The 21,503-nt window shown below is 43.2% G+C and overlaps 1 protein-coding gene across 4 annotated transcripts; it reads left to right on the top strand.

The window, feature by feature from the left end:
• Positions 1 to 4,842: 4,842 nt before the first annotated feature.
• LOC103176701 (transcriptional regulator QRICH1) lies at positions 4,843 to 21,065 on the top strand. Of its 4 annotated transcripts, none has more exons than XM_042339502.1 (11): positions 4,843 to 5,331; positions 8,420 to 8,728; positions 9,180 to 10,139; positions 10,728 to 10,826; positions 11,760 to 11,931; positions 12,197 to 12,351; positions 12,706 to 12,820; positions 13,918 to 14,029; positions 15,520 to 15,671; positions 16,123 to 16,213; positions 16,965 to 21,065. In XM_042339502.1, the coding sequence occupies exons 2-11, from the start codon at positions 8,441 to 8,443 to the stop codon at positions 17,152 to 17,154; spliced, it is 2,334 nt and encodes a 777-aa protein (XP_042195436.1). In that variant the 5' UTR covers positions 4,843 to 5,331; positions 8,420 to 8,440; the 3' UTR covers positions 17,155 to 21,065. The 4 variants fall into 4 exon arrangements, with proteins under 4 accessions (XP_042195436.1, XP_042195435.1, XP_042195437.1 ...); XM_042339501.1 differs by lacking the exon at positions 4,843 to 5,331 and adding an exon at positions 5,421 to 5,623 and having other exon boundaries at positions 13,921 to 14,029; XM_042339503.1 differs by lacking the exons at positions 4,843 to 5,331; positions 10,728 to 10,826 and adding an exon at positions 5,421 to 5,623.
• The last annotated feature ends 438 nt before the right edge of the window (positions 21,066 to 21,503 follow it).

Genomic DNA, 21,503 nt, shown 5'->3' on the forward strand with positions numbered 1-21,503 from the left:
AAGTACCATTTTGTGACATTTTGCTGTTGGTCTTGTATTTGTTTCAATTACTTTACAAAAAGTTTTATGCACAAGGGGATAATTGGAAGTCTCCATATTGGATGACAGAGGAAATGCTACCTCTAAAAGTTACTGCCTTCATGAAGCTTGCTAATCTATGCATGGCCTTCAACAGGGGAAACGAGAGAAGGGCTTCAAAATCTTCATGTACATCTCTGACTGATGATAACTATCATCAACCAGCGGTGAAAATGGGAAGTTCAAGAATCATCTTCGGCCCTAACAACAAACACCAAGCATTACTGGGCTGATTTATTTGAAAAAACGATTAACCCCTGATGGCAGGCCGATGTCCCCAAGCCCAGTTGTCTGGGAGCTTATGCTTCCAGTCAGGGAGGGGGAGATCTGCCTTGCCAATACCTGAATCAAATGTTCAACCTCTGGTTAATTTACTCATACTTACCGTTGCCCTTCAGGGTAAATCGTACTACCCTAAGGTTTCTTCCCCTGCTGAATCTGGTCAATTCAGAATAATAACTATCTCCTCAATAATTACAAGAGGGTTCCATAACATTTTGGCCACGTCCTGTTGTTTGCATCCATACCATCAGGGCTGCAGAGGCTGCTAAATCATTTTTGAAAAACTTGGAACATATAGGGTTAACATTAAACACTACAAAATCACAGACGCTGTCGATTGTCATCGACGGGAAGCACAAATGCTATCTCGTCGATGCTTCCCAAATATTTCTGGTAAATAATTTACCATCGACTTTGTTATCTGCAATAAGTCAATTTAAATACAGTACCTTGAATTAATTCCACCATAAGGGGAAGGGGGAGTCTATTGGGTCAATTCTGGATCATGGTATCCAAAACCTCTCAAAAGACTCCCCTGAAACAGCAACAAAGGATCCACCGCCTGATGCCAAAATTACAATATTGTTTGGTTTGGGGGCGATGTCCTCATACTTAAACAATTCGACAAATTACAGAACTCCAGATCCGCCATTATGCAAGAGACAATAGCTTCCCATCCCTTTCGAAAACGAGTTCTGGAAGGATCAGAAGCACAGGGTTTCATGGGGGAGACCCTTCATTGCGCCAGGACTGCATATTATATCTGGGCTCGACAGCCACGATCAGTTGGTTGATGGTAAAGGGCTCTCCAGTAACAATCTGGTCAAAGGGTACCAAAATTGGATATCCGGAGGCTCGAGAGTCCTAACCGGTCGATCCTACATCGACTACACGCAAGGTAAAGGTAACCATAAGTTGCGGGGCAAGAGGCAGGCAAGAGGCCGACCCATATGGTGCAATGGGGGCTGTAGCTCTCGAGAGACCCTAGCACACATCTTCGCGTTCCACCTGAGGAGGCAGGATCAGGTCTGTAACTACATTGCCCGAAAGCTAGGAGGAAAACGGTTCTGAATAATATTTGAGCCCTCGATACCCACACCGTGGGCATATATCATTATCCACAAAAATGGCCATACCTGCGCGTTAGACGACTAAATCGTGGTCGACAACGCAAACTTAACTGAAGCCAACGCTAGTAAAATCCAGTACTACAGTACCCCAGCTATTAGGGAATGGGTTGACAAAACCTTCTCTAATTCAGGCAGGATTGGGAAGGAGCGACCTGTAAGTTGTGTTGATCCGGATACTAGAGTACACCCATAAAGCCTTCCAAGATATTTAAGAAAAGTACAGCGCATTTGGGATGTTGCTACCAGGGCTCCCCGAAGAGCAGCATTAAGCTTGGAGTGATCCCTACTCCTTGACTCCTGATTACTTCCAATGCCACGGCACAGATATTCTTGTTAAAGCCCTCAAGGATTAAAAAATGGGCGAATTTGTCACATTAAGTTTTTTAGCTGCAGAATTCCTGGAATTTGGCTGCAGCTGCTATTATTTCTTTCTCCTGCCTCATTACATTATCTCTTATGGAATGTCCTGTTTGTGCCATAATGTAGAAGGTTGGCAAATTGCCCTTAAATGCATTTACTGCAATAAATGCACATTTGCTTAAGTAGCCAAAGCATACATGTTTGTCTTGAACCACTATGGAATAAATTGTGCACTGAAGGGGCCTCAGTTTTTTGTCAGAAATGTTCTGCATTATAAAACAGGAGGCAGTTTCTCGTTGATATCGTCAGATCCCACTTCTGGTTTAGTTTTGAGCCGTTTCAAAAGGTCCGATAAGTTCACAAAAACATCCAGTGTCAGAGGCTAAATTTCATCAGCTAAGGCACCAATCGTTTGCACACAGGCATTCCTGGACCTGTACTTTTGTCCCTCATAATAACCACGAACAGCCTTAAATGGTTTCGCTACTTGTAATTTAATTCTGTTTTAAGTGCTACCCAAGTCTCTACCTCGTGCTTCATTCTCCTGCTTGTCCAAGTCAGTTACCAACACTTTTGTGTTGAACCAGTTTACTGAAGCCACAAAGGTTTGTGATAAGAAAACATCCTGAAATTAATAAAAGCTTCATGTTCGTCGCTATTACATTCTTCGTTAGTATTTTAGCCATCAGTGTTGATATTATAAATTTACAGCTGTAGTAGAATATCAGAATAACATTGTGATTTTTGTACTGCTGGCCAAAGTACTGAAGAGAAATTGTCCTTTCATGCAGTCTTTGCAAAAGTAATCATGAGATGTTCAGATCATTTCTATTTTATTTTTAAAATAGATATTTTTCAACCAGCAATTCTATTTAAACGTGCGAGCACACAATAAATCAAGAGTGCTTGCACTCTAGTGAAGACCGACGTACATTTTCTATATATTTATCACACCAGATCAGCGTTTTGATTGTTTTTAATGATTGGAATGTTTACTTTTAATTGAAGCAATGGAATTTAAGGATAGCTGTATAGGCTCTCATTATTTCTGAAATGGGGGTGAATTTTCTGAAAGCCTATTGCAGTGTCAGGTGGGAGTGTGTTAGACAAATCACATCTGCACTACAGTCAGGGACTGTTGGATTGTGCTGTCGAAAGTTTTTGATTGTATGAACAGCTGTGTTAACAATTTCTGACCCGCAAATAAACTACAGCAACAAAGATCAGAAATTGTCTGCATTCGTAATTGTATTCCAGTTTGTACTTTTCCTAGTAACTATTTTCAACACTAAGACTAAACATTTCACCAAGAAACAGGCAAGTGTATGGGTAAGGTTTGTGGTCCACTGCTCTACATTATACGATAACTGTTAGAACAATTACAACCTGGTTTTCTCTGACCACATATGACTGCACTAATCATCCTTCAATGATAAAAAGGAAACACTGATGAGTTTGCTTTCATATCTATCTGACAGCAGAAAGACCTTCACCTAAGGGACTCAAAAGTTGCAAACTGTTAATTTTTTTTTAATGAAATTGGCTACTTGTGCTGGTTATGGATCATAACAACAACAACATGCATAACGCCCTTCACACAGGGCAGCGTCTCAAGAGCACTTAACAGCGGCGGAGGTGGCCATAAGCGTGGTCGAAGAGGAAGGTTTTCAGGCAGGACTTGAAAAGGGGGGAAGAGAGGGTGAGAAAGGCAGAGGGATTGAGGGAGATTGTTCCAGAGTTTCCAACAACTACTACCTCCAGCCTTAACCCTACTGAGCAATAACCTGAATCAAGAGGTGTTATTATTATTAAAGGACAAATGTGAGAGTGTATCTTTGGGGTTATCCTGGCTCGGTTCGGAAAAACTCCGGCCTCCCGAGTCGGAAGTATACTGGTTCAGCTCCAAACTGCACTCCAGTGAACGCATTTTGCAGGCGCGAGAAGAACCTGCGATCAAAAAGAGAACAATGGCTCAGAGTCGATGTGCCGGACGGATGGCTGTCCCGCGACGGGAGGGGGCGCAGCAATCCCTTCGAAAACAGATAACAACAACAATAATAATAATCCTCGCATTTGACATAGCGCTTTTCACGTCGGGAGGACGTCCCAAAGCGCTTCACAGTGCACACTGTAAAGTGAACTGACTGTATATTTGTGGGCCAACGCGGCTGCCGATTGCGCACAGCGATGCCCCACAAACAGTCGCGGATCGAAAACGACCAATTTATTATTGTTTTGGGTTTTTTTTTTGGGAGGGGTTATTATTAGGGCTCTGTGCGTGTGGGGTCAGGAAACTTGCCCACGGATTCGCCCCGTGTCCTGCCTGGAATTGAACTCGGGTCTCTCGCTTGCGAGCACTCTTAACCGCCGAGCCACAGGACTCCTGTAGTAATAATAATAATAATAATCCTTGCATTTGATATAGCGCTTTTCACGTCGGGAGGATGTCCCAAAGCGCTTCACAGAACACACTGTAAAGTGAATTGACTGTATATTTGTGGGCGAACGCGGCAGCCAATTGCGCACAGCAATGTCCCACAAACAGTCGTGGATTGAAAATGACCAATTTATTATTGTTGTTGGTTTTGGAGGGATTATTATTAGGCTCTGTGTGGAGTAAGGAAACTTGCCCGAGGTTTCGCCCTCTGCCTGGAATTGAACTCAGGTCTCTCACTCGCAAAGCGAGTGCTCTAACCACTGAGCTACAGGACTCCGAATAATAGTAATTCGGTCGGTCACTCGGGCCGCGGCCGCCAAGAGCGCTCGGAGACGTCTGGGTGGGGGTGGGGTCCAGGAGGGCGCTTTATCGGACGCGGCGCGTGGGTGGGTGGGCCGTAGCCATGGGTTCCCTTCCAATGCACGGGTCAGTGAGGAGGAGGAGGAGGATGATGATGACCATCACCACCATCTGCAGAGTGACTTTGCAGGGAGGGGGGGGGACTGACAGGGGCTCTTTAAGGCGTGTCCGGGGGGGGGGAGGGGCCGCGGAGTCTCGCGAGATCTGGCGGCGGGCGGGAGGGCGGCGCTGATTGGCGCGCGGCGGCCGAGAGCTGTAAAATGGCGGCGGCGTGAAAATTGTTCGCGCGAGAGAAGAGAGAGCGAGAGAGAGAGCGAGAGAGGGAAGGAAAAGAAAAAAAAAGAAAGAAGGAAGGAAGGAAAGGAGAGAGAGAGAGAGAACACCCTGGCGGCTGAGAGGCCCGGAGCGGCCGGGCACCGAGAGACACGCGCGCGCGCCCGCACCCGCACCCCCCCGGACCGGGAGCTCAGCCGCCCGCTCCCTCGGCGGCGGCGGCGGCGGCAGCAGCAGCAGCAGCAGCGAGGACCGAGCGGCCGCACTTTACCTCACGAGCGGCAGCCCTGACACACCAGAGGCCCAGGCCTGCAGGCCCAGACAGACAGCCAGGCCCGAGCCCGAGCCGAGCCGAGGAGCGCGCGAACGAACGAGCGAGCGAACGACCGCCCGCACGTTCCCGGGGCTGAGGTAAAAAGCGAACGACTTGAGCGGGTCGGGTGGGAGGCTCGGGGCTCGGCCGCTAAACATACAAAAGAGGCGGCGGGGGCGGCGGGGGGCGGGTGGTTGGCGGTGGGCGGGAGCGGGAGAGAGAAAGAAAAGAGAGAAAAAAAAGAGAGCGCAAACGGTGCTGCGGCCCCGCGAATGGTAGGCCTCACCCTGACTCTGGTGCGCGCGCGCGCGTGTGTGTGTGAGAGAGAGAGAGAGAGTGCGCGGTGTGACCGGCTTTTGGCGCGCAGACAGATAGGCAATGCAGAACGAGGTATAAAAGCAAAGCAATGCCCCTCAACCCCAACCCCCCCCACACACTCTCCACCCCCCCCCCGGGGCTGTGCGCGCCTTCCCCCCCACCCCCCGCGGTCGGTGCGGCCGTTGGGGCTGCTTTTTTTTTTGTTTTGAATCGGGTCCGGGCGGCGCGCGCTGGGGGTGGGGGGGAGGAGTGGGGGTGGGGGGAGGAGAGGGGGTGGGTGAGGAGGGGAGGGGGTGGGGGGGGAAGTAGAGAGAAGGGGGTGGGGTAGGCTCCCGCGCATTTATAATAATGATGATAATAAATTAATGATGATGATAATAATAATAATAATAATCCTTGCATTTGATTTGACGTGGCGCCCTGTCACGTTGTTGAGACGTCTCGACGCGCTGCCCGGGACATCCTGCAGCGCTTTCGCGGTCGGTATTTGCGGACCGACCGAGGCGATTGCCCCCTTTTCACCTCTTTGGCTCTGCCTCCCTCCCCCCCCTTTGATTTCCCCCTTCTCCTCCCTCCACACTCACTGATTCTCCGCCCTTCCACACACATACCACCTCCGACTGCATTGCTCTCCACGGATTAATTCTTTCACTTCCCTGTTTTTTGGAATGCATCCGTTTACCCCTCCACTACACACACACACACACACACACACACGCCTATCACTCGGCGATGTTAACGATGCTTGCGCTTGACACGATGCCTCGTCACGTTGTCAAAAAGGTCTCCCAACGCCTCACAGAGTTTACTGCAATGTATGACCTCATTTGTAGGCTAATGTGGCAAACAGCTTGTGCCCTTGCTTGCTTGTCCCTAACTGTGCCCTTGCCTGCCCCCCTCTGTGCCTTTACATATATTTGCCTCTGCATTTTGCATCCCTTGCCCGCCCCTTCCCCCCCCCCGCGATGCCCTCGAATCCATTCCTTCCCCCTACCTTGCCCTTGTATCCCCTTTTGCGCTCTGACATGAAAGGCGTTCTATAAATGCAATCTTGCTGTTGTTGTTGTCCATTCTTTGCTCCCTTTCCCTGCCTTGCGCTATTCCCCACCCCCCCCCCCCCACCCCCGAACCACTGCATTCACCTACAGTTTACAGTGAATTCTGTGAAGTGCATTTGAGATGTCGTCCCAGCATGCAAGGTGCAATATCAAATGGAATAATTATTAAAAATGGTTATTTTGGAACTTGCACTCTGTGTACATGGAAATTTTTTAAAGTTATTTTCCAGCGGGTGTCAATGCAGGCTTATTGTTGTGGTGACAGTGCCTGATGCCACAAGAGTGAAGACAGTTCAAACGGAAGGCATTTAGTTATCTCAGAATCAAGAACAGTGTTCGCCAGGAGTTCTCAGATAGTTCAAATCAGTCCAGATCTGTTGGGATGTTGTAATTCTAGGCCAATGGCTGACGGTTTTTCAATTCTCTCTGAATGTTCTTAGTCAGTTCAACACCCAGCATTACAAAGTGGGGGGTTTATTTTGTGCTGCAGGAAGGAGCTTTGACAATTGGCTTGACATCTTGAAAATGCTTCTCGTAGCATCTCTGAGTGAGGATAGAAGCAATGTGAAACTCTTAAGGGGTTCACATCCATATAGGTATCTGGAAATTCATGAATTCTGCAGGAAATTTGGAAGTTCAAAGATGAAAATAGTAGGTGCACATTTAGATTGTGCAATTTATTCCATCAACTGCCCTTGAGGGCATCTCACACTACCATCCCTCCAATTTTCCCTCAAAATCTTCATTGATTACTGCTACTCTACCCCATACCTCGTTTCTCCGGGACATCTCCCTCCTATTTTCCTCTCCTTCATCAACCTCATCCTCCACATCAACTCCCCCACCTACATACACGGTCACCCACTCGCTTCCCCGGGTAATCGCTTGAGTTCTCTCCATCTCCAATAAAGCCTTAACTGGTCATTTGTTCATTTCTCTTATCTCCCTCATCATTTGCTGCCCCTAGAAAAAAATAATCCCCACAACTGCACAGGAGCACTCCTGCCTCTGGCCATCTGCCTACGATGACCTTAACTCCTCTGTCAATTTTATGCCATCTCATCCCAAATTGTCTCTTATCCCTTCAAATGTCTCTAGTATAACTCACCTCTGCTGCTTAAAGTCCCAGGCTTGTGCTATTGAAATCATATGGCTCAAAACTGGCTTCATTCCAGCATCAGATCTGGCTAAAGCTTACTTATCCTGGAGGCCAAAAACAAGACCATCCAAGAACATCCAGTTTGTGTCCTCCTCCATACCAGCTTCCATGAGGCTATTGCTCCCATAGTCACTCAGCCCACTGGCTCCCCATCCTCCAGTGGATCAAATTCAAGATGCTCAAGTTCCAGTCCCTCCATGGCCTTCTTCCATTCCTCTTGTGCCCCAGCTGTTCCCTCCGCTCAGCTAACAATTCTTCATTTTCTGCTAAATATCTGCCCTACTGAGCTTTCAATTATTCTGACCCACACTAGAACTCCAACTAGAGTACCTCCGACTTACCTCTCCTTCCCACTTTAAGTCAGCCTCCCAAAGCGAAAGAAAGGTGATGTATGAATGTAAATTATTGTTGTTGAGATAATAGTACTTTATTTGAATGAAAGAAATCTATGGACATGCTCTCTTACTGCTACTGTCAGTATAGAGCAGTCCTGGAAGCTGGATATCCCCTGCACTCTTGGAAGTATAATGATAAAAATAATCCTTGCATTTGACATAGCGCCTTATCACGTCTTTGAGAGTTTCAAAGTATAATATGGAAGAGATTAGAAGTGAAACATATTCTTAATAATAAAATAAACTTTCTGCCTAGGCATTCGAAGAAACTGTAAACATGAATAACTCACTAGATAACACCATGTCATTTGAGGAGTACATTCGACTGAAAGCACGCACTATCCCTCAGCACAGAATGAAGGAGTTCTTGGAATCATTGGCTGCAAAAGGACCCGAAGCTCTTCAGGAGTTCCAGCAGACTACCATGACAGTATATCAGCAGGGTGGCAACTGTATCTACACAGACAGCACCGAAGTGGCTGGCTCCCTGCTTGAGCTTGCATGTCCTGTAACATCAACCGTACAGCAGCAGGAGCAAATCCAACAGCAGGCACAGCAGATTCAGGTAAGGTATTGAAATGTACATTTCAAACTGTAGGATGACAACTGCGATTGCCTGACCCAGACATGTCGAGTGTAAATGCGAGTTGAGAAACTGTGGGAGAGACGTCAACAATTCTCATCAAATAGTTGCTGAAACAGAATTATTTGCTTGCCACTGTACCTTTTCTAGGAACAAACAGAAATGTTTTAGGTTTATAGAAGTATTCTGTTCAAAATTTCCAATTCGCACTGAGTAGTGGTTTGTAATTGCATTTGGATCTCAAACTGAGAAGCGTTTTTAATGTTGTTTCTAAGCAGACCTGTAATGAATGACAGTTGTGCCGTATGCAACTCCTGTATACAGTAATTGCACATTGGCCTACATTATAAGATGAATTCTAAAACAGAACTTTGCATTTTTACGACCAAAGCAATCAGAAAATGTGCTCTCGCTTCCCTCCTTCCATCTCCAGATTCAAGTTCAGGTGCAACAGTCACCACAGCATGTTTCCACACAGCAGCTATCTCCCCAGCTTCATCAGACGTCTGAGCAAATTCAGGTACAAGTGCAGCCGGTAACCACTCAGCAACAGCAGTCTTCACAACAAATCCAGCCGATGCACAGTCCTACCACCGTTCAGCAGCTCTCAAATTCCCAACTCCAGGCAGCTCAAATCTCAGTGCAGCACGTTCAGCCTTCAGAAATCACAGAGGAACATATTCAACACCAACAGATCCAAGCTCAACTCGTCTCTGGCCAAACACAGCAGATTCAGATCCAGACAGTGGGTACACTGTCTCCTCCTCCTCAACAGCAAGGCTCCCCTCGTGACGGGGAAAGGAGATCCAGCACTTCTAATGTCCTCCAACCTGTCAAGAAGCGCAAAGTGGACATGCCAATCACAGTTTCATACACTATTTCAGGGCAACCAGTAGCCACAGTACTGGCTATCCCACAGGGGCAACAGCAAGGTTACGTATCTCTCAGACCTGATCTCTTAACCGTGGACAGTGGCCATCTCTATACAACAGCTGCTGGTACCATCACCAGCCCAAGTGGGGAGACATGGACCATCCCTGTGTACTCTACACAACCTCGTACTGACATTCAACAACAGACTGCCACTCATGTAGCTATCCCTCAGGAGGCCTATAATGTAGTTCATGTCAGTGGTTCCCCTACAACAGTGGCTACTGTGAAGTTGGAGGATGATAAGGATAAGCTGGTGACGTGTGGTTCCGTGGTGAAGAACTCTCACGAGGAGGTGGTTCACACATTGGCCAACACCATATTTCCTGCGCAGTTCATGAATGGGAACATCCATATTCCAGTAGCAGTGCAAGCCGTGGGGGGCTCGTACCAGACCCAGGCACAATCAGTCCAGCTCTGGGACCCTCATCAGCACCAACAACAACCACAGCAGCAGCTGCAGGTAGGAAGAAAACTGGTTGGACTGAAAATTCTCGTTCATTTTGATCTGGGTTACATTATCTATCCTTGGAAGTAGTATTTTTGATATTGTAGAATTGATTCTTTCTGGGTAGGGTGGGTGGGCTACTTGCTAGCACTGATCAGGAGAATATTTAGTTGGGTTCTGTCCTGGATAATTTGAATAAATGCAGGTATTTCTACATATACAAGACTTGAACACCATGAGGTTACTCATTTTGTTCGGTTTTTCATTCTGAGCTACTTTATTCAGTCTTCTAACATCACCTGTTTTCTTCTGTATCATACTTTGCCTTTCAAAACAATATAAGTCAAGGATGAACATCTTGTGAAGGTGTTTTTCTTTTTCTGAGGGTCTCTTTGAACCCAGTGATAAGTATTTCAAATATTTTATTTTCTATTTGGTTTTGCACGTTTTATGGTATATATTGATGGCTTATGAGAAATTCTTATTGATCCAAATCTCATAACTTCTCTCATACAATCAACAAACTTTTAAAATTCAAGCTTGGGGGTCACGTTAATGTGTTTCACTTATCTTGTTTCCTTGCGACTCTCTTCAACTGTTCAGCTTGACACTTCGCTGACTACTACAGGCAGCAGTGGTGAATGGTTATCAATGACTACTGCCAGCAAGAATTGTGAATGGTTAGCTAGCCATTTTGAACAGGTTTCTAACTTTTTAAAATATTTTTTTCAATATACTGTCTCCATGCTAACAGGGGTTTTGGGTTGCAGAACTACGGATGTGATTTTCACCATCTAATAATAATAATCTTTGCATTTGATATAGCGCCTTATTACTGCATTGAGACGTCTCAAAGCGCTTCACGGGATATAATAATCATGTAGTTGTTTGTATTTTGTCTGTATGAAACACTCTTAATATTGGTTTAAAGATTTGCGCAGGAATATATTGCTTTGCTTCACACTTAAGATTACTTATCTGGAGATTATCATTTATGCAAAAAAAATTCCACGATTTCAGAGTGCATTTACTATGTAGGAACTTTATCTAAGATCCTAGTGAAACTATTTGCCTTCAGATCCTTCTACATGTGCCAACCTGGCTCAGTTGGTAGCACTCTTGCCTCTGAGCAAGAAGGTTGTGTGTTCGAGCCCCACATCTGTACTCGGAACTCATATAGTGGAGGATGATACTCCAATGCAGTGCTGGGGTGTGCTGCATTGTTGGAGGTGCCGTCCTTCTGATGAGACATTAAACCGAGACTGTCTGTCTGTTCAGGTAGATGTTGAAGATCCCATGGCACTATTCGAAAAGTGAACGGAGTTTCTCCTGGTGTCCTGGCCAACAATCTCCCAAATAAAAATTGGTTATTCGCTTAATTGATTGCTGCATTTGCTCACAAAAAAAATCACTGCACATTTGAAACAGTTTGATATGATAGGTGCCATATCAAGTTAAGGGATTTATTTTAATTTATTTAAGACAAAACAAAACAAATCACATAACTTCTAAAATAACTATAGTAGGTAGTTTTATGGAACTTCTGTTGGTATTTAATGGACAGAAAATAGTTGTAGTCTATTAAAATCGTCCTTGTAAACATATATTGATTAGTTTTTTTCCCCCCCACATTAGGCTCAATCGGTCCAGGTAGCAGAGGAAGAGCCACAGCCCCAACCACCACCGGAATTGCTTTTGCCAAACTCCTTGAAGCCAGAAGAAGGCCTTGCTATCTGGAAAAGTTGGGCACAAACCAAGAATGCAGAATTTGAGAAAGATTCTGAAAACAGGCCAGCTCCCATTGGTAGTAAGTACAATTGCCCATAAATGTTGACTGTTGTATTCACTAACATTCTGATGTGTATTTGTTATATCTGAGGGGTGGGGAGGCTGGCTTGCTTCAGTGGCCTGCCACTGTCAAGCGCTCCGGGGCGCTTCTCCGCGTGAAGGATGCTATATAAATGCAAGTTGTTGTTGATGGTGTATATTTTTAGTGACATATAGTTCAAGAGAATTTATAGTAAAGTAGTTCTAAATTACATAACGTATTGCACGTGTGATTGCCTCCTAAGGGCGTCAGCCATTGCGTTTTCAAGAAGACCTTCTCTCGTCAGCGGTTGCAGAACTGAATTATGGACTTTGTCTAATGCTGAAGGAAGCTCGGAATCCGGAGGGAGAAGCGTATGATCCTGATATGCTGTACTACATATGCCTCTGTTTACAGAAGGTACACCCGACAAATTTGGTTTGGGATGTGTAATTGAGCACACAGGAATACTAGTCCTCGGTTAGTTTAGGAATCTGTAACATTTCTGCACTTAAAAATATATTTTTTTCAATTCTCCCTATTGGAAAGCTACTCCATTATTTCTATATTGGAAAGCTGTTGGAATTGCAGCAGTTGATTTTAACCAGGAACATTTGAGTTTAAACTGTCAATTTTGACAAACATGTTACTTGGATAGAGTTGAGATTGGCTGCCGTGTTTGCCCACAAAACGTGTATAACAACTCAGGATTTTTTTTTTCTTTTGTCCAATTCTAATTGATTGTTTTTCAAAGTTTTGTGTTTTCTTTTTCAGTACCTTTTTGAAAATGGCAGGGTAGATGATATATTTTCAGATATCTACTATACAAGGTTCACTGAGAAGTTGCATGATGTGTTGAAGGATTGGCAACCTCAAATCAGCTCTCTCGGTATGTATAAAATACACATTACAGTAAATCTTGGGACAGGCAAGCATTATTATTTTTAATTAAATGAAGTGCTGAGTCAATGTGTCATGCATGTAAAATGGGGATTTACACTCGTAACACTGTTGATGGTGCTGAAAGATCTGCCTTATGTCTGTAATACTTTGTCATGTTTTATAAAACTCAAACTCTTCAGTTTAATTTTTGTTCTCTAAAGAAAAATGCCTGAATTGAAAGTTGTATTGATATTTTGATTCGGTTCATTTCCAGAGTGTGCTACCTAATACATTATTCGAAGCTCAGTAGTAACTATTATATTTTAACATCTTTTAGGCTTTTTTGTGTAAATTGTAGTCACCAATTTGTAATGATTAGTACATGTAAATTTTTATTCAAAATCTATATGCTGATTTTTAGATACATTTTTGATTTTTTTAAAGCTTGATTTTCATGCAACTTGAAATCTCCTTTACACCAGGAACCTTAAGCAACAAAATAGGATGTTTCATACAACATCTTTCTATAACTGTGTGTTTGTCATTCATTGATGCCTTCTGTGTACATTTCTGGAAATGTTCTGTGGAATTCTCTATATCTGCAGGACAAATGAAAATACATTTCTAAGGGATAGCATTTTCTCTGAGGGTTCTTTCACCAAGAAATGTAATTTAAAGTGTTTAATACCTTAGTCTAATTTAAACTTATTTCATGAAAATATGTTAGTTATTTGTACTGTTTGCATATTCAAGCATTTCCAGCAGGGAATCTGCTTCTCTACTGCAGGACATATGCAACTATCCAGAAAATTTCCACCCAGCTTGAAATGAACAGAGGTTATAAAGCAAAACTGATGGAAATGTCAAATAACACCAGAGAAATGGAAATACTCAACATGTCAATCAGCATCTGACTGAGAAAGATAGGTTAGAATAATTTGATGTGACCCTTCTTCATAACTAATGAAGATGCACCTAAAATGTTAACCTAGGTTACTCTTTCAGGTGCTGAATTACTTGCTTTATATTCTTAAGCTTTTGGGTTTTCTAAATTAGTAGACTTTCAGCACTCGTTCCCTTACTGAGCACAGGTTTCTTTTTAAGCAGGTTACATGATCCCCAGTCACATCACAGAGGAGATGCTATGGGAATGCAAACAGCTTGGTGCTCACTCCCCTTCTACACTTCTTACAACGCTCATGTTCTTCAACACAAAGTGAGTTCTTCAATAAGCTATTTTCACAACATCATTAATTTACATAGTCTTTCATGTGGGGAGAATGTCTCAAAACGCTTTACACAGCTGACTGGGCATCAGAGCTGGCGCAGGGTGTGGAATAGCTGACCCAAAAGCTTAGTCGAAAAGTTGGGTTTTAAGGCGGGCCTTAAAGATGGGTAGGGAGAGGGTAAGATGGAGAGATTTCTGTATGGAATTCCAGAGAGCGGGGGCAGAATGGCTGAAAGCTCACCCACCAAGGCTGTGGTTAGCTGAGTGTCAGTAAATCAGAGGTTCAGGAGATCACAGAGGGTAGTGTGTGTCGAGGCCATGATGCGATTTGAACACAAGGACAAGGATATTGAATTCTGTCCACTAGGGAAAGTGGAGCCGAAGAAGGATGGGTTAATGAGTGCAGGAGAGAACCATGGGCTGCAGAGTCCTGGGTGGTCTGTAGCTTCTTTAGTTGAGGAGCTGAGGAGTTCAGTGAGCAGAGATGAAGAGCAGATGATTAACAGAGTATGGTCAGGCCCATGATAGTGAGGAAGAGAGACCAGTGAGGGGGTTCAAGAGTTTTGAATAGTGGAAGGCATCAGAGTGCAAATGGTAACGCTTGTGGTTGTTTACCGCTGTTCCCTTAAACCACCTCTCTCTCTGCTTCCCGCTCTCTCCCAGTCACTCTGTTCCCTTTTGAAGTCTTTGGGAGTGTGTTCTGCTGTGTCCAAACATCTTCAATCTCTCAGCTGAAGCAACTCTTTTTCACTGTTCAGTCTATTCTGTTTCTCCTGAAGCAGTCTCCTTTGTTAAGAAACCCCTTAAGATTTCCTTAGAACTGTGAGGATGAGTAGTGTGCATTTCCTGGTGCAGTTAACATGTGGTCATCTGGCAGGAGGTTCAATGAAGCAGGAGTAGTTGAACTGTCTCCTCATAACTGTCTCCATGGCCTTGCTGCCCTCACCTCTGCAACCTTCTAACCCCCTACCAAGCTGCCCATTCCCTCAGCTCAGCAGGCTCTGGCCTGCTTCATGTCCCCCGCCTCGCCCGCCCCGATTGGCAGGGTGATCCCTCTGCCTCCACTCTGGAACTCCATCCCGCAGTCCCTCTGCTTCGCCCCCCTGTTTCCTCCCTCAAGACACGTCTCGAGACACTCTTCTTTGACCGTGCCTTCAGTCTCCCACCCCGACCGATCCCGATCCCCAGCTCGGGTCCGAAACACTGATTGTCCAGCGCCGTGGGATGTCCTCCCAACATGAAAGACATTATACAAATGTAATTTTGTGATTGTATTAAAATATTTTCTATTTTATACTCCACCTGTTAGTCACAAAGGTTGGGTGGGTGGGCTGAGTGCAAGCCAGTCCTACGAGTTGAATCCCCATAATTTAATTTTGGGGGTTGCGGGGGAGGAGAAGAGAGATGATGAACACAATCTTTCGTGCCACTGAGCTTTTTGTTTTCAGAGCCCTGTAATTACTACTGTGTCCTTTTAGGTACTTTCTGTTGAAGAGTGTGGAGCAGCATATGAAGTTGGCTTTCTCAAAGGTAGTTCGGCAGACAAAGAAAAACCCAGTAAATCCCAAGGACAAAAGCACAAGTATTCGCTATCTGAAGGCACTTGGTCTGCACCCAACAGGGCAAAAAGGTCAGGATCTTTGGAACAGTCACCTGCTAGACACAGACTGTTGCTGACTTCACATATTTTGGAGGGAGGGAAAAGAAATGGCATTGATAGAAGACCCAACTCGTTGCATTCATTTGCATATTTCCTACCTGACTTGTACTTTGTTTTATGTCAACATAGCTAGAAGGGCCTTCTGAGTTTAGAACAGGGCATTAGATGATATGTTTGGGTCATTACTGCTGTGGAGGGAACACTGAATATCATGGTTACGTTTGTCTGGTAATGCAAGATTAACAGGATACCATATTCCTTTGATATGGATGAAAGCCCTCTTGGTTGGTATGTCTCAGTGCTATATCCTAGGGTGTATTTTACTTAGTATGATGATGTTGGTGATTACCTAGATACCATGGGGGTGAGATTTAAAACTGATGGGCATCACGACCGCAAAATCTAATTTTTATTTCTTCAGTTACGGATGATATGTATGCAGAACAGTCCGAGAACCCAGAGAATCCACTGCGTTGTCCCATCAAGCTCTATGATTTCTACCTCTTTAAATGGTGAGAATTTGCATTTGTTTATCCAATGATTAAGTTTCCAAAAAAGAAGGGATTTGCTTCAGATGGCCAACAAATCTCCAGATAACATGGCTATTCACCTTATAACTGTTTGCGGAGTTTACTTGTGGCCCTTTTTACCTATTAAAAACAGTTGCCTTATTTAAAAATAACACTTTATGTGAGGTTTTTTTTAGACATTCTAATGTTAATGGGTGTTATAAAATACAAAATCCTTTTTCTAAGCACGGACAAGGTAGCTTGTCAGTCTTTCTGTTCCAGTGTTTGTAGATTTTGGTATTCTGGATTTCAAAGCTAGCTTCCTTCATCCTTTCCCTTTTCCGTTCTTATGTATCATTTACCCTTGAATTTTAACCCCTTATATGTTTTAGTAATGCCAGAGTTCAGCCAACAACGTATGGCAAAGTGGAAGAGAGTTTCTTCTGCAGGCTAATGGACCTGATGTATCAATTGTGCTGAACTTTCTTGATAAACTGAGTGAGATGTATTGAATTATCGGAGGGGAACACAAGGCAGTGCAAAGACAAATGTATAGCGCTTTTCATGTCAGGAGTGCACCTCTAGCACTTCAAGTGGCTCTCATGCACCTGTTAGCTCATCGTTGTAGCTATTAAAAGCAGAGAACCTTCTGGGGAAAATCCTGTGAGTTGAGAGGAGGGAATGTGAAGTTGTTTGTTCTTTGTCTTTTGTATTTCTTGGGGAGTACAATTTACAAATCCAGTATTTTCTTTAGTCCCCAGAGCGTGAAAGGTAGGAATGATACCTTTTATCTGACGCCGGAGCCAGTGGTGGCACCGAACAGCCCGATTTGGTACTCTACCCAGCCAATTGGCAAGGATCACATGGAAAGGATGTTGACTCGAATCCTGACGGTGCGCGAAATCCAGGAAGTTTTTGCCATAGCTGCTGCGAGCATGCACTAAATGTTTTCCAGAAAAAGACAAACTCAAATCTTGTGCACTAAACAAAAGATGCCAGACATTTCTGCCATCTGTGTTTATTAGTGCAGTTTCAACAGCCTTGAGAGGTTTCTACTAAATCATCAGATGTGTATCTATGGACAATATAGTATAATCGGGTTTCACTACCAGATAGCTGGAATCTGGCAGTCGACTTTTCTAAAGCAGTTGGCAATCCTGTTTTTTGTTTTGTTGTTTTAAACTTGGTAGCAGCATTGTGGATGCAGATGTACTGCTAACAGTTGGTAACCCTTGTCATGAACTCTGCCAGAGACTGACGAAACCCTAGGGTACCTATCATGTGATTGGTGAGGCAGACTGTTTAATCATTTCTGCCAATTATTGGCCTAAACTGGGCCTCCATTCAAGAGGATTTAGTGTAAGGGGGAGCAAATGAAAAGCTGATGAAGGTTTATATAAAGAGTTTTTCAACACTTTAAAAACAAAAAAAAATGATGTTTTTAGAAAGTGAACTAGAACTGAAGACTTTTCACACATTCGGCCTTGTGCAGAGGCCTTAACTCCAGCAAAACGCTTGGATTTACTGTAATATACTCATGTACCATTATAAAGAGACCTTTCTGTTTCTCTGTTCTTGTTTTAATGGTCTGTACAACACAGCAAGAGATTTTTGTTCAGATTGGGATTATATGCAAGAAGTTTTCATTCAGAAATAAATGACATATATTTGTGGGTGGAACCGCAAATTCCACTTACTTATTTCCCAGATATGAGGTCCATCTTTAAAACTCAGAATGTGTGGGACATGGTGGCATATATAGGCTAGACATTAAAATGCTTGTTTTAAAAAAATATGAAGTCACGCATTGAGCCAAACGATCCACAATGTGTTTCTGATCATCCTAAGTACAACGTTTTTTTTTTGTCTTTGTTTTGGTATCACTACGGTTAGCGATGGGCAGCGATATGGTATTAATCTATTATGAATGACAGTGATTTAGCATTAATATTGATACTGTATTTATTGTGTTAGTGTTTAACATCGCAAAGTTGTGTTGTAAAGATACAGTAACTTTATTTTTGAAAAGTTTCTGATTTTATACTTTGTTTCCTAAAAAGGAATTGAAATTATTGTGAATACCACATTGCAATATTTGGAGTGTTGTACGGTCCAGAATTTTCAGTATCACCCAACTCTAGACAAGGCTGCAAAGCTAAATTGCAGCACATTTGGTTACTGTGAAATCGCTAGCGATGAACTTGATCCACACACCCAGAAAGATAAAAACGTTTCTATTTGTTAATATTTTGTAAAAGGTGAGATTTTTCAGTTGAGGCGATTGGAATGCTTCATAAAAAAAAAACCCAGTTACTACTAATCTAGGTCAATTAAGTCAACATTTCTAAAATTCACACTTGATGCCCTAACCTTTTAACACAGGCTCTTCTTGCACCTTTTATCATGGCTGCGTAATCAGATTCCAGCAAAGGTGAGTTCATGCAGTCCATGCAAGGGATCAGTTTGTTGAAATTCTTGGGCTCTTTGTTCGATGAAGCTCCAGCTTAAATACTTAAGGGAATGTATATCTCTGCCTGCAGATTGTGAGCATATACTGTTTATTAATTTAATATCTTATCATGTGGATACATTTTGGTGCTCTGCAATGTTTTGTACCCTCTACTTTTTACAATATTGGGATGCTTTGGGGAAACTGTTGGCTGAAAGTGCCTCCAGATTCCCACTCAAAGTCGCTTGTCTGGCCATTGTGGGAAACTTGAGGCAGATCTTGAGAGCCACCCTGACTTGGCATCTGCAGTGTTGGGAATGAACTGTGATAATCTGCTGATTGATTGAGCTCTGCAATGTCACAGCTGTGTGCGCGAGTGCCTTCCACTTACTTTGGATTTGACAAAAGCAGATATGGACCATATGGTCACCTTAGCTATTCACATCTGTAATATATTAGATGTGTTTTTCTAGATAGGATTCAGCTGATTATTACAATGTCAGAGCTGGTACTGTACATCAGAGCATCAATGCACAGAGTCCGCTCACTCCACTGAGTTCTGAGTCTTTACTTCATAACTGTGAAGAGGATTGGTGAACCCTCAAAAAAAACTTCATCTAAGCTGTTTTCAAACCAGTTTCATTAACCACCCCAAAATCATAACTTTAAACAGTACGGTAGCTGATTATCTGCGCTAATTGATTGCCCAAACTAATTGGGACCATCAGCTTTGCGGATGAGCAAAAAATGGTAATTGGTCAACAAGCAAAATGCAAATTGCCTGCAGTGCTAAGACGTTCCATCAGACATTATACAGTTGATGTAGTATCAAATATCACACTGTCAGCTCTTTTCTCTTCCACTTTCTTGACCCTTTTACTCTCTTTCTCACTCTGCCTTCTCTCTCTCTGACCCTAAACTATACTGCAAGTGTAGATTTAACTTCACAACCTGCAAAAAAAAACATTAGTGTGCATGTGCCTAGTTTTGTGCATGCACACAAGGTTACTTGGATCGCATAGCTGGTATCAAAGCTTCCATAGAAAACTTACACACAACTTTGCATGTACCCGCAAGAGTGTTTTGGACTCTCAAGGCAGTGTTCAATTTCCGTGCCCTTTGCAGATAAAGAGCATTATACTGTATACATATTCATCTGAAATGCTGTTTAATATATAAATACTGTATTGGGAACAAAAGCCATCTGTACCGCTTGGTGGTGTTTCTCTGCTTTATCCTGCTGGACTTTTTCGTTCTGAGACAATTCTTCCCCTCTATCTCTACATATGTCTATTGAAACGATCATTCACACAAGTGGTTTGTTGATGATTCTCCTGACTTTTCCCTCTCTATGGGAAAGTGTCTGTTCCCCACTCAGAATCTTGTAAAAATATGGAGACTACCAACCCTCCTCCAACCACTCTAGCACAGTATATTTACGCCTATCCCTTTGTGCTAAGTAGATATTAATTGTGTATGGCATATGTTCCTTCTTTGTCCTTATTAGTGAGTTGGGGATTTTGAACAACAGTTTGAAGTGGGGAGGAGGAAAGAGAGACTTGGATAAAAGGTGTTCTTACAGATATTTTGATTACTGAGGTGTCCACAAGCTGAGGTTATTCTGCTTTCTTAATGTCACTGAAAAATACCATTCAAAATGGCCCAAGTTGTTTCTGAGCAGCTAATTTAAAATATTAATTGGAGGACTAACTGCAGCTGAAAGACGCTCATGATTTCTCTTTATAATTTTTGACGTTGTTTTGCAATTCAGAACAATTTTCTTTTTGGTCAGACACGTGGAAACCCATCACACCAGACTTGAGTTGCGCACGTGTATGCAGCCTAGAATATGCCTGTATCTGAAATGGAATGCACAATCTCTCACTGAGTGCAATGCATACGTCTTATCTAATTTCAGAGAGTATTAGGCATAAGGTTGGTAGGAGCCAAGATTTGGGGACACCAGAGTGCAGTTCACAACACTTCAACTCCCATGTGAAACGGGAGCTCTATTCTTCCAGGTTTCCCCAGGGCCTCTGTCAACCAGTGAAGAAACGTGCCACAGTGCTTTAGCTTTGAGGTACTTCAGAGTCTAACATTTTTGCTTTATTGTAGAGAGATGGAATCCATGTTTGAAATTAATTAGGACAAATTTAAAGGGCAAAAGCTTGATCGTGTATAATATTCCTTCATGTATTTCACCCTTGTCATACAGGTTCAAGTATTTTAAATAAAGTTAAAGTTTAAAATGTTGGGGTTTTGTTAGAAAAAATTAAATAGCAAATCAGCTGTATAATAATTGCTAAAACGTTGACTCGTTCATACTTTGTTCTCCCTCTCAGGCCAACGGGCTCGGGGGAGGTGGGAATCACCTCAGAGATATGAGTAAATATAATTCTTTTAGTACTTCGTTGTGTTGCATATTTCTTCTAACACCCCTTTTAAGTTTAGGTTATCACTAAACTCAAAAGCCTTTGATTTATCAATTTGACCGAATACAATTTGTCAGTCTTTGATGGCCACTAACATTAAACAATCTGATTGCAGGCTTCCTGCACAGTTTTCCAATGTTGGTGAATCTTGTGCTACTTGAGCTGAAGAATATCTCCAACATGTCTGGAATATCTTCTACCTTTAGCAGCTGGCTTCAATATTGGGCACTCAGAGGTCAACTGCCACAGAAACTCTCTTACTACTAAAATATTGCAACACCAACATTTTCGACTAAAGGTACAGCAACCTTTGTGCTTCCCACGTCAGCTATTTGTAGCGTCTCTGAATTAGGTTAGCTCTTTGTCGATGGTTTTTAGGGGCCCTTTTTAGCTGACGGGGAGAAATTTCCAT

This window comes from Callorhinchus milii, unplaced genomic scaffold, assembly GCF_018977255.1.
Source record: "Callorhinchus milii isolate IMCB2004 unplaced genomic scaffold, IMCB_Cmil_1.0 Scaffold12, whole genome shotgun sequence".
Lineage (NCBI taxonomy): Eukaryota > Metazoa > Chordata > Chondrichthyes > Chimaeriformes > Callorhinchidae > Callorhinchus > Callorhinchus milii.

What these genes read in the sequence shown, in the direction of transcription:
- LOC103176701 (XM_042339501.1), top strand. An exon ending in TAGCTAGCCATTTTGAACAG is followed by an intron (nt 10,827 to 11,759) that starts GTTTCTAACTTT and finishes CCCCCACATTAG; the next exon opens with GCTCAATCGGTCCAGGTAGC. An exon ending in ACCTCAAATCAGCTCTCTCG is followed by an intron (nt 12,821 to 13,920) that starts GTATGTATAAAA and finishes CTTTTTAAGCAG; the next exon opens with GTTACATGATCCCCAGTCAC.